We start from the raw sequence: 16,936 nt of genomic DNA, 5'->3' as shown, positions 1-16,936 counted from the left end.
TTAAGCAAACCCTTTCGGACACCTCTCTAGACTCTTCATCACCTCAGTTTAAATATTTATATGAGGGGAATCAGTTGTTCCGCTGTTGACATGATTACATCTGAATGATAAATGAAAGAGCATCACAAAGCCAGGGAGGTGGGCATTGATGTGCGTGGTATCCGCAGTCCCAGAGCTCATGCTGGGCTGCAAGCTTGTAGTCTTTTGAAAGACTGCACCATACTGGGGCTTTACATTTGTGCCTAGGCATGCATATCAGCTGAACATTTTCATACTTAAAACATATCAAAAAGAACATTTTAAAGGAATAGCAACTCACTTTCATGTTTCTAAACCTGTAATATTTTTTTGTTTTTTAAATAAAACACAAAAAAGAGACGTTAAGAAGAATTTCAAATCGTCTTAAGCTTAATAATTGGTTTGGTAACATTACAATTTTTTTAATGTTTCTGAAAGAAGTCTCTTATGCTGACCAAGGTTGCATTTATTTAATCGAATACAGTAAAAATGATTACCATTTTAAAATAATTGTTTTCTATTTTAATACATTTTAAAATGTAATTTATTATTATGATGACAAAGCCTAATTTTCAGCATCATTACAGTGTCACATGATCCTTCTGAAATAATTCTAATATGCTGATTTGCTGATCAAGAAATATTTAAAATGTTAAGCAGCACAACTATTTTTTTACATTGATAATAATAATAAGAAATGTTACCTGAGCAGCAAATCAGCATCTGAAGAATCATGTGACACTGAAGACTGGAGTAATGATACTGAAAATTGAGCTTTGACATCACAGGAATAAATTATTTTAAAATATATTCAAATAGAAAACAGTTCTTTTAATTCGTAATACTATTTTAAAATATTTTTGTCTAAATAAATGCAGCCTTTGTGAGCATAAGAGACTTCTTTCAAAACATTAAAAAGTTGTAATGTTGCCAAACTTTTGACAGGCACTGTATATAACTCATGTCTGTTTTTCTCTTTATAACAATGCGAACAGCACAAACCACAAGGAATCTGATCTTTTTGATTCTGTTTTGGGCCATTTCTGTACCTGGTCCTAAATCAGATACAAGTCTCATGTTTTGCAATACACTTTCATTGATTGAAAAAGAGCACCAGAAACATTTTTTTTTAAAGTACTCCTTTTGAGTTTTATTGAAGAAAGAAAGTCAAACAGGTGAACTATATCCCTTTAAATGTGCTGACTTTTCAAAGCATTATGTTTGCGATTACTCTTCCAAATGATGTAATGATCTGTATCAATGCATTTTAGGTTAGGCAATCCCACACTGAAATAATGAATTCTGGCAATGAGAGCTGGAGGGGTCGAAAATAACGTATTGCCATATGAAGTGTTTTGAAAACATTGCAAGTATAGAGATGCATTCAAATTTGAAGTGTTTTCACACTCTCTTTTTCACACAACCTGCTTCCACGAACGCCAGCTTGTGCTTTGGTTAATATTCTGATAAGTTTAGAAACATGACATTCTTTTTCAGAGATGAGAGCATGATAGCACATAATAGCAAGATGGGACCACAGAGGAACTTCATGAAAGTGTGTTTACATCAGCTGAGGGAATCAAAGGAAATGTGATTTCACGTTAAATCTTTTCGCTTTTCAGTGTGACAAATTGTCCCAGTTTCATATTTGCTTGGTAAGGAAGCTAATTCTCAGTTTTTCATGCATACATTTTCCTTTGAACGTACTGGACACATTTTGACTAATGGAGGTAAGAAATTATTGAGTTTCCCGGCACTACACATGAGACCTTTTATAGCAGTTATCAGCTTTTGTAGACAGACGGTTGTGAGAGATGTGAAATCAGCTATGAGGACAATCTTTTTAATATAACCTGTCTGCCATTAAGGGAGCTGTGCGCACCAGATCAAATTTACCACAGTCTCCTCATGACGTTCTATCCTGAAGGGCTCATCATCACTCATTCTTTGTGTGTGACTATGTCAAAAAGGAGTCACAAGAGATGATTTGTGGGAAATTAACTGGGGCTAAAGTCAGCTAGCCACATCCCAATGGTTCAAAACAATGGCTCCTGGCTATCAAATATAGGATTTTGATAGAGGTTACTCTTCTATATTTTATCTAAGACCTCAATCTCAGACTTTTGACTATCTTTTTCGGCTTATTCTGGCCAAGAACTTGCTTAGACAGGAAGAGACTGTCTTACTGACATGTCAGCAACACAGTTTGTTTTGGTTTTTCGGAAATATGTCGATTTTGTGTAGATTTTAAGTTTGTAGATGTTCCTAAATGCAATTCTTGAAATTTATTTAAAGTGCCCCTGTGCCCCTAAAATTTAAAGGTTCCTAATTTTGTTTTGGAGGTCTCCTATAGGTTTACATGCATCCAAGGTCAAAAAAGTCCAGTCTGCTGTGAATGGTCTACTGCTGCGGTTCTCAAAGTGGGGTTAATTTGTTAAAGCTTACCGTTTTTTTCTGGACTATAAGTCGCGTTTTCTTTATCATCTGAAACATGCATGCTATTTATTCCAAAGTGACTTGAACAATGCATTTAATGTCAAATAACCAAAAAAGTAGGCACTATTTCTCATGTCTGTGAGTCAAGTATTCGCTGAGTTTTGGGTTATTTTTGTGCATGTGCGCCAGAAAGATGTTCAAGAAGACAGAGATGGCAGAAAGTGCATCCTGTTGTTTTCTTTATTTTTCAAAGGCATGATATTTTGTAGTCATTTTTGATGTACACAAATAAAAAAAATAGACACTTTGCCGTTTTGAATGATCTACTCTTATCTGTATGACCATAAATAGCAGATTATGAATTTGTTTCCACAGCTAAGGAAAAAATGTAAACGATCGTGGCGGCGTCTCGCACATGCTCACAATATGGCAGTTCTTGCACTGCTAATTTGATGCTTATTTGTTCATTATAAAAATAAAATAGCCAAACATATAAAAAGTTCTGCTTAAAGGGTTAGTTCACCCAAAAATTAAAATTCTGTCATTTATTACTCACCCTCATGCCGTTCCACACCCGTAAGACCTTTGTTAATCTTCGGAACACAAATTAAGATATTTTAGTTGAAATCGATAGCTCCGTGAGGCCTCCATAGGGAGCAATGACATTTCCTCTGTCAAGATCCATAAAGGTACTAAAAACATATTTTAATTCATGTGAGTACAGTGGTTCAATATTAATATTATAAAGCGACGAGAATACTTTTGGAGCGCCAAAAAACTAAATAACGACTTATTTAGTGATGGCCGATTTCAGAACAATGCTTCAGGAAGCATCGGAGCACAGTGAATCCGTGTGTCGAATCTGCAGTTCGGAGCACAAAAGTCACGTGATTTCAGCAGCTTGGCGGTTTGACCTGCGGTCCGATTCATGATTCGACACACTGATTCATTTATGCTCCGAATCTTCCTGAAGCAGTGTTTTGAAATCGGTCATCACTAAATAAGTCATTATTTAGGTTTTTTGCCACACCAAAAGTATTTTGTAATATTAATATTGAGCCACTGTACTCACATGAACTGATTTAAATATGTTTTTAGTACCTTTATGGATCTTAAGAGAGGAAGTGTAATTGCTCCCTATGGAGGCCTCACAGAGCTATCGGATTTCAACTAAAATATCTTAATTTGTTCTACAGTATGAGGCAGTGCCGGTCAGACATTATACTGTCGACTTATTGTTATTCCAATCTAATTTTTTCCGTATGTGAAGATGCTGATTAATGTTTAGGGCTATATTGGGACTGAAGTATGAAGTTTTCTTTACATAAATAGTTTAGCATCCAAATGTTAGGCTACATATCAAATATGGAAACTTTAGACCGAATGAGAAATGCTGGAGACCCAAAGTCTGTGCAGTTTCTGTTTTGATTCAAATTAATTTGTTTAGATTGGCATTTAAAATAAATATTGTATGTATATTATTATTATTTTATACTTATTTTTCACTCTTGGTTTGTTCTGAATACCATTAATTTAAGGATTTGCTGTAGAGTGAGGGGAAGTAATACGCAGAGGCTACATTATATGCATGTGTATGTGCGTGTGTGTGTTTTTCAACAACGCTACAAAGTTTGACATACTCAGGACAGGTGCAACGTATTTTCTGGAAAATACGGTAAATTATAAAATTGTGCTGTATTATTAAAAAGTGCATAGGGTGGAGACAGGGATAGGGCCGTACCCACCATTGAGGTCCCCGAGGTCCGGACCACTATAATCTTTCTAAGTGTATATAATGAAAGTTATGAAAAAATTGCCAAATATTCACTCCAATTTGGTGCTGCAAGGATACTACACATTGCGATGATAACCAACCTATTCATCTGAGCTGCTTTAGTGGACTAACACCGCTCGTCAATGTCAAAATGTTTGAGATGAAATCAAATCAAAGTAGGCGGGCTTAATGTTCACAGAAGTGGTGAGTGTATATTGAACCATTAATTGAACAGATTAGTCCAAAACATTGATTAATTCAGGAAAAAAGTTGCTGAAACTAATCTTTGATGCTCAGACAAATTGTTCATATGCCTCTGGACACAGAAGAATTGTATTAGCATTTGACTGAAATGTAACATCTATGCAAAATAAACCTGAAACATTTTTCATTTGAGGCTGTTCCTGTTTGGAATGTGTGATTGTGCATTGTCGACAATAAGCATAAAAATTCTGCATTTCCATTTTGTAGTGTGGATCATTCATTGTATGAATGATGTTTAAGAATCTTATGTTTAAGAATCTGTTTTCTGCTTGACAAATAATTTATGCCACTGCCCACTGACATGGTTTTAAAGCTACTGTTATCCAATATTTTTGGCCTTCAAACACCTGGGGGACATGCCCCCAAACCCCCCAGCAAGATCAGTTTTGGGATCTCAACTCTGCGTACGACCCTGGATGGAGACCATTTGTGCAACAACAACAACAACAACAAAAAAGATATATATGGTGTCCATTAACCCCCACATTAACTTTGGGCTCTGTTATAAATATATGGGGTTGGAAATGTTTTTCCCCTGTAAGGGGTCCCTGGCTCCAAACATTTTGAGAACCCCTGGTTTAGCGAATTCGGCTCCTTATCACAGGACAGCGTAACAGTACAATTTTACAATTGGTCTTCAAATCTTCATTGGCTTTGTAGTGTTCAGTGGTTGAAAAACATCTTTACTTGACAGTTGTTTTTTACCCTTATTAAAAAAAAAGTATATTTCATACTAGGGTTGCATGATTAATCAATCAATCAATAAAATCGCAATGTGAGCATGCACAATTTCTAAAGCGCAGAAAGCATGATTTTTAAGTCAACTCTCTCAGTATGCAATCTATCGCGAGAACAGAACAGAGCGGATTTAAACAGGGATGGTGAATTCAGGGCTGGCAAAGGACTGGTCCAAAAAAATCAACATGCATGGTTTGGGAATATTTTGGATCCAGTAGAGATGATGTATCAGGAAGTTGAGGTATAGGAACTTAGTTATAGGAACTAGCCACCAGAGCGGTTTCCAGAGAACTAAATGTTCCCCTAGGGCCATTTTCCTGGCAATTTTTTTCTATTTTTAGTTCTTGGGGGATGGCCTTGGTGGCTAGTTCCTATTGCTGTGTTCTAGATATGAGTTTTTTAAACGTTTAACTTCTTTTTCTTGAGCGTTGAGTGGAAACGCCATGTCATGCGCTAGATGCTGCAAAAGACGTGAACACAGTAGTTAAAGACGCCCATCTAACACGTTTAACTCCCTCAGGTCGGCGGTCACGCCGGCGTGATCACCGCGTTTTTTTTCTAACCAGTGTGAAAGAGACTCAAAATACTCTGTCAATGTTGCACATACAATTAAGAGCTATACACCATTTTAATCTGTGGAATATCTTCTTTTATTTGTGTACACTCAGAGTAAAAACAAAATGTTGTGCTTTTTGTAAAATAAAGAAAACTAACATGATGCGTGATCTCTCGTCTCCCTCTGAACGAAGTCCAATCTGATAGTTCTCAGAAAATGAACTGTAACTTAGTGAATCCTAATCACAAAAGAATTAGACTTGTGTCTAAAGAAACGTTGAAATGTCAGGTTTTAAATCGTGTAAGTCAAATCGAACACAAACCTTCTGTGTTTATGTAATATGTATGAAAAGAGAGCCATGTCAGAAGCCCTTGATTCAGCTCATTATCCGCTAATGCGGCCACGCCCACGGAGCGAGCACTATTCAGAGGCAAATTCAGTCAATACATGCATACATCGTCTCAATCGTGTATTTATTGTCTTGAAAAGTGTTTTGAATAGCCATAGTTAGCGATCTCTGGCCTTTGTTAGTTCAGTTATTTCCTGGATTGCCTATTCTTCTTTAGCATTGGCATTTGTGGACTAAAAGTGCACAGAGCGTCCTCTGGCTGCAAGTATGAATTGTAAACACAGTATCCAGCGTTCACAGTGACGACAATAAATAATGAATAAATACTCCTCTGTATAGAAAATTGACATAAACATGAGAATCCATCAATATTTCTCCAAATGTGCATGCTTTTAAGCTAAAATGCATTATATTTTAATAATAGAATACCATTATTTTAAATTGTAATAATATTTCACAGTATTGCTGTTCTTTCTGTAGTTCTGTAGTTTCTGTAGTTAAAGACGCCCATCTAACACGTTTAACTCCCTCAGGTCGGCGGTCACGCCGGCGTGATCACCGCGTTTTTTTTCTAACCAGTGTGAAAGAGACTCAAAATACTGTTTGATTTACATTATGATGAGCTTGAGACATGATCAACAGAGGGTTTTTTCACAGCCTATCTGACTGAAAGGCCTCATTATTTATGCAGGTCATTAGAGGTCTTTTATGCAATTCTTTTGTCTTCTCAGGTGAGAATCACCCATTATACATGAGGATTCACGCCTCGACGCATACTGTGTTTCTTGACCAAAGATGTTTTAGAAAATTTAAATCTCTCTATTGTTTTATATGAAGGAGTAGGAATGATAATTTTTACATAATTTTGAAGCAAAAACTAGTCTACAACCTCCAATACCCAGAAGTCTTGTGAACACAGATTTAATATTTATTTTTTGGCTGTATTTCAGTGACTTAAGTTTTTTGTTTTTTCAATAATCACGCATAAACGTTATTCCTTCAAAAATACAAACATGTACATACATGTTCCTCACATATTATTGTAGCCTAGTTTGTGCTGAATACAGTGTAATGACACTTTTTCCATTAATATGTTTATGAACAACTGAAAAAAGCACAAATGTCAGGGCATGTCAAAACTTCTCCAGGCCCCAAATCAGCCTCAGACCCCTGAGGGTTAAATAGGAAAACATTTGCACATTCCAAATCAGGTGAACAAAAATTTATAATACGGGCATTTGCAAACTGCACAACATATGAAAAGAGTTACAGAGCATAAAGAAATAACGGACGCCATCACATATCATTTATGCATAGATATGGTGCCTGCAAATATTGTCAATAAGACAATTATATGTGTAAAAAAAATATTGTTTACAATCCGTGAAAATCTTTTGATTACATGATTACATTATTTGCTAACCGCATTCTTTAAATTGTAATGTTGACATCCATTCTCTGTAAAGCTGTTTTGAAACGATATGTATTGTGAAAAGCGCTATACAAATAAATGTGAATTGAATTGAATTTTCGAAATCGCAATATTGATCAAAATTTGTGAGAGTATTTCTTTGTCTATATTGCACACCCCTAATTCATACACTTACTGTACAATTCAGATCAAGATGGTTCAATGTACAAAGTGCATTACAGGGAGGACACAAACAATCACATATTCACACATACACTTACTTAAAGGGTTAGTTCACCCAAAAATTACATTTCTGTCATTAATTACTCGCCCTCATTTCGTTCCAAACCCGTAAAGACCTTTGTTCATTTTCAAAACACAAATTAAGATATTTTTGATTAAATCCGAGAGGGTTTTTTTATCTCCCATAAAAAGAAATTAAATTACCACATTCAAGGTCCAGAGAAGTAGTAAAAACATTGTTAAAATAGTCCACGTGACTACAGTGGTTCAACCTTAATGTTATGAAGTGACAAGAATACTTTTTGTGCGCAAAAACAAAACAAAAATAACGACTTTATTCAACAATTTTTCCTCTTACCTGTCTTCCCCTGTCGTCAACTGCGGAGCAGAGGAAAAATGTTGAATAAAGTCATTATATTTGTTTTGTTTTAGCACAGAAAAAGTATTCTTGTCGCTTCATAACATTAAGGTTGAACCCCTGTAGTCACGTGGACTATTTTAATAATGTTTTTACTACTCTGGACCTTGAAAGTGGTAATTTCATTGCTTTTTATGCAAGATAAAAACCTCTCGGATTTAATACAAAATATCTTAATTTGTGCTCTAAAGATGAACAAAGGTCTTGCGGGTTTAGAATGACATGAGGGTGAGTAATTAATGACAGAAATTTTGGGGGGAACTAACACATTAAATATAACCTTAGCACACATAGCTGGATGCATACTACGACTTAATTACACACATTCTTCACATTCCCCTCACAAAGACCTGCCAAATCTTTGAATGTCTACCTTTTGAACATATGTCCGGACAGTTTTGGAATGAAAATGTGACTCACAACATACTTGGAAAAAAAAACCTTGATGGTCTACAAAAGAACCATTTTAATGAATATAGTTTTGGTAAGCTGTTCTCATGCACATCCATCTCTCACCAAAAGTGAGTCATCTGTCCAACAAAACAACACTGAATGAAGAAACATTATTAAATAATAAAACTGTCCATGTCTCAGTTAGTTTTTGTATTCTCCTTTGTGTGCCAATGTTTGTGTGCGTGTGTGTCTGAGCATTCAGTGCTGTTTTTCTAAACTCCCTACATTTTATATAAGATTGGCTGAACCTTACAAAAGGCGACATTCAGCTGGAGCATGCGGACTGTGCCAGACTGTTATTATGTGGCTTATCAATTCTTTAACACACTTACCTACCTTCAGACTACCACACAAACGCACACTCACATAAAAAAGCCTATTAAACCAGTTCATAAAAGTTTGTAATTACATATTCTTTATACGAGGAACATGTATTAACCTACTTGTGAGAATGACCCAAATGGTAGGCGGGTTCATCTCAGGAACCTACAGCCTGAGACAAATGAGCCTATTTCGTCATAGCTGCAAATTCTGCAGCAACTTCAACTACTTCACTTCTTAAAGTGGGACTTCAGACTCAAATCAATTCAAATGTTGGCTTTACTTCTGGGGGTCAAAAAAGTGTAACACTTTCATTGCAAACCTGGAAGAGGAGGATAGAAAAATGTAGAGAAAGGACAGGCAGAGAGGGAGTTAGAGGGATAAAATAAAAAAGATAGAGCCATACGGAGAGTGACTGTGATGGAGCAGCGAATGAAAGGGAGGAGAGAATGATTGATAGTGAAAGTCAGAAAGAGAGATAGAGGAGAGAAGAAAGGAACGTAGGGTAGGGGGAAACAAATCCAATTCCTTGCAGGATTGCTGATGTCAAACGTGCTTATTTTGTAATCCTTCCAAGTAAATTCTCACTTTTGTTCATTCGGTTCTTGTTCTCTGAATGAATCATAACTTCACATTTTACCTTGAGTCTACTGTTCTGAGTATCAGTCATCATATTCTATCAGGGGGAATTAAAATTAAAAATGAGCAGTTATGCAAATAACATAAAAGCACAAACACAGAAACAAAATGTTTTGTACGTAATTTGCAATGCACAACTGTTTATTGAAGCTCAGTCTCTTCATAGTAATGCTTTAGTCTTTAATTCGTTCCACTGTTCGTTTATCATCTACTTTTCCAAGGGATAATGTTTATTTTTCAGAGCAGAGATCTAGAAAGATCAAAGGAACTGTACCTTTGAAAGCACATTGCATTTTCAAAAGTTGCAAAGCTCACATATATATTATTATGTCCATATTATATTATTATTATTATTGATTGTGATATTCTGGAAATACGCTTTCTGTAAATTCTGGCCATTCAAGTAAATTTTTCCTCTCATTCAGAGATTTATTTTCAGGTATAATAAAGTCCCCCCCACTCCTCCAAAAAACAACAACAAAAAAAAAAACGTAAAATTTCAGCTGTTTAATTGCTTAATTTCACAATAAATATCAATGACTTTGAGTGGTCTTAATAAAAGTGGCAAATCAGATCAGTCTCACATTTTCAGCCTCTTTGGAACAGCCATTGGGATATTTAGTCAAAAATCAAATACGGCTCAACAATCAGGAATATAATTTCTGTCATGTATGCTGGTGGCACCATCATGCTCTGGGTTGCTTCTCAGCAGGAAGGACTGGAAAATTTGTCATCGAGGGTTCATCATACTGGCTGAATCCAAACCGGCAGGTCAATGAGAATATTTTCCAGCAGTACAGTGACACAAAGCAAAAACATAAACTTAATTAAATAAAAAAGGTTTGTATTCTGAAATAATTTGTGTATAACTCAAGAGAAAAGGCCAAAGCAGTTATATATATTGCACTCTTAATGAATGTGGTAAATGTTAAGTATTAACAAACCTGACAATTATCTCAGATATCAAACATAACTCATTAGCCTTGGCTCATGTTGGTGTGCTCATTATAAATAGCTTGCGTAGTGTCTGGAAAAATATTTTGAACATCTTAGAAAATCTGTTTTATGCCTTCTCTGAGTCAGTACCAGACAAAGTTAGTATTTGGATACTAAAAGACCTTTTAGAACATTGAATTTGCACGTAGAATGCCTATTTTTATGACAAATGTTCTTAAAGTGGGACAATTAACTTCAGCCATTTTCTGCAATTAGACTTTCAGACATTAACAATGAACATGAATGGCAATCGTAAACTTTACAAATAAAATGTTTCTGCTTTGTGATTTGAAACCTAACACACCTCTTTTAGTGAAATGTTTTGCTTGAAAAATATGCTAAATATGCTATATTTCTTTCATATAAATGTCATTTGATATAATTTTTAATATTTTGCAAAGATATTTACATTTTGCATCTTACGTGTACACAGGCCTTTAAATACTTTATGTGAATGATGTAAATTTAACAAATAAGTGTTTGAGTCCAGGAAAAATGGAAAAACTAGACCATATGCTCAATGCTGGGCGAGACACAAGGAGCCAGAGAGTGATTTTCTTTTGCTATAAGCAGCTAACATTTTTCCTTCATACGCTCAGTGTTCTGGCAGGCGGCCTTGTTCCCCTGCCCCCATCCTTAGGGAAGAGTGTCTGTGTGTGTCTTTGTTTCAGCGTATAAAATTACATCCGCCTGACATGCATTCAGCCAAGCTCCAAACAGCACAGTGACTCATTACATCATCACCAGAAGAGCCAGAAGTTCAATCATAAGTCCAGATTCTCACGTCCTGTGAGTTTGCACACATAACATGTGTTTTTCTGTCTATTTGTGTCAACTATTAAGTGAACTTGAGCCTGAGAGAGACAACAACAAAGCTGTGTTCACAGCGAAAGCTATTACATTGCTTGAGATTGTAGAGCTTATGAGCTGTTGGTTTCTAGTAGGAATCTCCTCACTCCTCACTTTGGTCCTCATCTGCATAAAGTTTAGCTCTGCTCTTGCTGCATTTGGCAACATTCGCTGTAGCCACCAGTGTTGCAGGAAATCGTCAAATATTATAGAAATTGAATGATATATAATGTATAACGTAATTCATGTTCCAGTAAATTGACTAATCTTACCATTTCGATGAAATCTGCCAATCTTTACAGATGGTGACATATTCACAGGCTGGACCTAAATGTCAAGGAGTTGCCACCACATCAATAGTCAGCACCAGTAACAAAACAACAGCTGACAGAATCTGTTTGGCTGCAGATACAAAAGCGTCACATTTATTCAAACTGATCACATGCTTCCCTTCAAATTTCAGTGGATTTTTCTAATAGAGGATTTTAAATAAATAAATACATAAATAAATACAAAAATCACCCATTCACATAAATTTGGCTTGTCAATTCAAGTTACATCTTTTGCATAAAACAGAAAGCTAATGCCGAAAACTTGTATGACTTTCACCCCATGGATCAAAGCGTCAAAGCTGGTATTTTTTATGCACTGAAAATGTATGGTGATCACAAGTTATGTTTTTTGTTTTGTCTCACCTGGAACTAGTGGTGAGAAAAAAATGTCTCTGGTGAGTTATGCCACGGTGTTATAATAAGGCCATAATAAATACAGACACTGAACCAAATACAAATACTGAAGAATGACAAAATTACCACTTAAAACCACAAACATAGGACCAGATGTCCATATTTTGAGCATGCAACATACAATTTGCTAACCTACAAGATCTCTGTACATTTATAGGGGTCCTTTTTTATATTAGGTGGCCTTAACTACTATGTACTTACATTTAAATTAATCATTTGATACAATTCACTTATTGTGTACATACATGTTTTTACATGTTAGCTACTTATACTTTAAAAATACCTGAATGTAATTACATCTGTAATTAATTTATGTATTTACATTTATAATTACACTGTTGACCTATCCCTTACACCTTAACCCACCCTTAAACCTACCCATACCACCAAACCTGTCCCTAATCTTACCCGTATCCCACTTCAATTGCAGCAAAAGTGTTTTGCAATACAATATGAGTAGTAGTTAAGGCCACCTAATATAAAGTGGGACCTATATGTAAGCAATAAGGTACGAGAGGCTGTGCTGTATCGTGAATAATTCACAGCAGAAGAATGCTGTTGCAACCCCTTCAGCCGTGACTTATTCACGATATAGCACTAGCCTCGAGTAGCTTATTGCTTTTATAAAACGGTCACCACTAGGCATGTATCAAATTTTCATGTTCCGATTAATTGATGAAGCTTTTATCACGGTATACGGTATTATCACGATATTTAAAAAACAATTTTTGTCATAGTTTAACAGGTTTAAGAACTCTTTTTGTAATAAAACAAAAACAACTGACTGAAATTTTATTATAAAGAACAACAGATAACACTTTACTCTATTTAATGCATTAACTAAGACTGAGCAATAGCTACATTTGTTACAGAAAGTGTTATTTTTTGTTAACGTTATTTTAGAAACACAACTGATCATTGTTAGTTTTATCTCAGGTCCATTAAATAAGTTATTTTGATTTTAGTCCAGACTAAAATATAAAAATGTTTAGGTTTGAAAATAAATATCCTTTTAAGTCTTTTTTAAGTATTCAGTATTTGGTGCTGTGATGAACAACACTGAGATTATAAAAAAATTAATGGCTGTTTGAAGCATTTTAAAAACTTCACTAGCGCAGTTACTTTGTTTGCACGGTTTCCGTGGTAACCGCTGCACGCTGCTGTTCCATCAGCGCCCTCTGCTGTCAGAGAGTGAACGCGCACTTTCATTCAGCGCGTCTCCTTCACTCGTTCCGCCATGTGCCACACGCACGTTGGGCTTGTTTATATCTGAGCGCGTGTCCTTTTGACGCAGAATACAGCGGTGTTGTGCATTTTATATACCATTGATGGGTAAAGTATTCTTAATTGCCTTATAAAAAAATAATAATTGGTAATAAATTATTATTTACGGTATTCTGAAGTGCCCACGATTACAATATCATGCATATTCATTATCACGATTTATTTTTTTAAGTCTAGTCACCACACAATACAAATATTAAAGCCAAAAATATGTATCACTGCAACTTTCTTGAAGTAAACTTTCACTAAAAGCCTTCCTTCCGCCAGAAAAAATAGTCCACAGAACAAGACGCTACTGACAAATGCTTTGATTAACGCTGTCAGTCACGGAAAACCCCTTAACTGTTTTTTATTACGAACATACGACTGACCTGAAGGAAAATGCTGAATCTGAATGCATTAATGCTTATTATTGCATGTTCATCATTGTTCAAATGTAGGCTCAACTGGACTGGGTTTGTTTGAGGCATTTAGCTTGACATTTGCAGGCTTTCTCAGGGTTTCATAACAAGCCAAGCAGGTTAGATATATCTGAAGGGCATTGAGTTTGAGACTGAACACAGATGTAAATACAACAGAGAAGAGGGCAGAGAAATAAGACTGAGTGGATGTTCCAGAGGAGTGCAGAAGGATGTGTACTTTCACGTGTGTGGCCGTGTATTGCAGAACATGAAATCCAGCAACACTATCCAAGGATAGGAAAGGTCCATTAGAGTGAAAAACTTTAGTAGAGAGAGCTGGGAATTTAAATCAGCCAATGGGAATGGATTCATCTGGGCAGGTCAAACTATTTCACTAGTGAACTTTATGGATTATTTATTAGATATAAATATATTTATATGGTGTTTTCAAAGGCCAATACAGACAACTGGAGAGTGGGTGGTTGATATACATGGTATATAATATTAATATCTAGATGGCGGATATAAGTAGATGAAGTACTGGGTAGAATAATACTTCCAGCTATACTCCAGAACTGTTACCACTGAATGCAACAACTGGACAATAAAGAAACATGATGAGAGCAGGTGCCTGAAACCCCACAACATTGTTGTCATTGATTTGAACAAAAGGGGCCTCTTTTAGATCCTTCAGAAGGCAGGCAGTCTCCTATGCTGCACAGAATCATCAAACTCTTCCAAGAGAACATGAAGGGAAACCTTTTTAGTTGCTTGTTAGAAACTCTGAATGTTAGGACACCTGCAGTGGCCAAAAACAAGTGTCTGTCTGGATTCCAGGCCTTCCTCCTAATGGGAAAATCTAAAATACACACCAACACAGTTTGTCGACAAGCTTTTATAACTTAGATAATAAGAACCAAAGCCCTAGGGTGCTTATCAGGAGCTGCTTTCTCGTAGTGATGCCACTACTACCAGCTGCAAGAGGGAACAACTACATCCTCCAAAGTACCCAATGGACTTGCTTGTGAGACACTGGCTTAACTATTCTCATGAAGAGAAAACTCGCTATGTTGTAAGGCACCACTAAAAACGCTCGCCACAGTGCTGAAATCCACAAAAACATTGGCCAGGCAGCATCCACTCTTGCTCAACTTTCCGAATGTGCTTGGAAATGTAACGACAAAGACATGTGTCTTTAGTACACTATCTAACTAAATGTCACCATTGTGAGGAATGTCCTGACAGTATGCATAAATAAAACTGATGAATATTTTATGTTATATATATAAGAATATCTCTGTGTTGAATATTTAAACAATTTTTTTATTATCGTTACCTAGTGCCTTACCTTAAATGCAGTTTCAGTCTCTTGCTGTGCTGTGCCGTGAGAGATCCAGTGTGCCGTCACTCTCTGTCCTCTGTCTACCACTGAAAGGAAAGAAATACACAGATCATGGGAAGGAAAAAAATGTTTACTGACATTTCACCCTCACTTTTAGGGTCAATGGCATATAAGAGTGTCCATGAAAAAAAAAATCCAAGAAAAGTAAAAATGAGTACAAAGTTACAGTAAAGACATTTATAATTTATATTTAAATTTCAAATATATGCTGTTTGTTTGAATTTACTATACGTCAAAGAATCCTGAAATAAAATCCACAAATATGTTAAGCAGCACAATCATTTTTAACATTGATAATGATAAGAAATGTTACTTGAGCACCAAATCAGCATATAAAAATGATTTCTGAAGGATCGTGTGACACTGAAGACTGGAGTAATGATGCTGAAAATTAATTTTAATATATAATCAAATAGAAAACAGTTATTTTAAATTGTAATATTATTTCACAATATTATTGATTTTACGTTATTTTTGATCAAATAAATGCAGTCTTGGTAAACATTTAAAAAAAAAAAAATAATAAATAAAATCTTATTGACCCCAAACTTTTGAATTGTAGTGTATTTTTAATTTTATTTTATTTAATTGTATCTTTTTTAAACAAATATCATACATTATTAAATCTATAATTCATTTCAAAGTTCAATAAAGTGGTTGTGCCATATGACATTTTGTTCTGACCTTGTCATGTGACAAAAAAGCAAAAAGGATCTGGTATTCTCTGAGATTTATTGAATTCATGGGGCATGGTCAGGTTTCTGTTCGTGCCCTGAGATTAAATCTTTCAGGCGTCCCAGACTACTAACCATGTTTGTGCTGTCATCAAGCCTGAAACCTTATAAAAGTTGAACATGGACGTGTCACTTATGACAGTACAATATAGTTTGGCAATCCAAGCCTGGTATTAAGTTAATCAACTCTAGAAAGGCAGCTGAAAGTGGGCAGTAGGTCAGACTATTAATCTCCCTCAATCACTCATGATTAAGAGGAATAATCATCCTCATAAATCATTTTGTACGTCTCAGCTTTCATGCACTTGATTTAAACCTCTTGTGGGATCCAAAATTAGACACTAAAATTACAAGCTTTTACAAGTTGATTATCAGCACAGTGAAATTGGCTATTCATTCTCCCTGATAAAGTACCAAGAGAGAAGAGGTAATGAAAGTTGTGAGGATTTTTCTCTTACATCCCTCTCTTTTCTTCAACGATAATACTTTTCTTTACAAAAAGAAACAAATAAGCATCCCCTCTCAGTTTGAGCTCAGACATTTGGGGTCTCACACAGAGCTGTCATGCACACAAATGTGGAAAAATAAGATCATTACTGACCTTGCCATATCCATTTATGGCTGGAGTTTATAAAATATGACACGCGGTAAAAGGAAGCAATAGAATTGATCGGGAGGGAAGTGTGTCGGCATGCTCTTCACAAGACCATCCTTTTTCCAATTTTCTTTTCTATTTCCAAATTGTAATGGTCTCATCTCTTCTAATGCTAAAATATAGTCGGTGTGATCTAAATCACTGCGGCTTGTCAATCAAAATGTATCCCAAAATCTATTCTGGTTGTAACCGTGGTTCTTTTCCACAATAAACATCATCAAAGGCCAAGTTTGAGTTCTGGGACGTAAA

General features: G+C 35.6%; 1 protein-coding gene across 3 annotated transcripts in view; it reads right to left on the bottom strand.

The window, feature by feature from the left end:
* adam19a (ADAM metallopeptidase domain 19a) overlaps nucleotides 1-16,936 on the bottom strand; it is a 120,524-nt gene that overhangs the window by 90,727 nt on the left and 12,861 nt on the right. For all 3 annotated transcript variants that reach the window (XR_010896499.1, XM_067401865.1, XM_067401866.1), the window contains exon 2: nucleotides 15,245-15,324. Coding sequence is in view for 2 of the 3 variants with exons in the window: in XM_067401865.1 (XP_067257966.1) it covers nucleotides 15,245-15,324 (80 nt within the window). In the remaining variant the exon portion in view is untranslated. The remainder of the gene's footprint in view (nucleotides 1-15,244; nucleotides 15,325-16,936) is intronic.

The sequence above is a fragment of the Chanodichthys erythropterus genome, chromosome 11, assembly GCF_024489055.1.
Source record: "Chanodichthys erythropterus isolate Z2021 chromosome 11, ASM2448905v1, whole genome shotgun sequence".
NCBI lineage: Eukaryota > Metazoa > Chordata > Actinopteri > Cypriniformes > Xenocyprididae > Chanodichthys > Chanodichthys erythropterus.
Note: the sequence above shows the minus strand (reverse complement) of the source record. Positions and strands in the feature narration are given on the sequence as shown.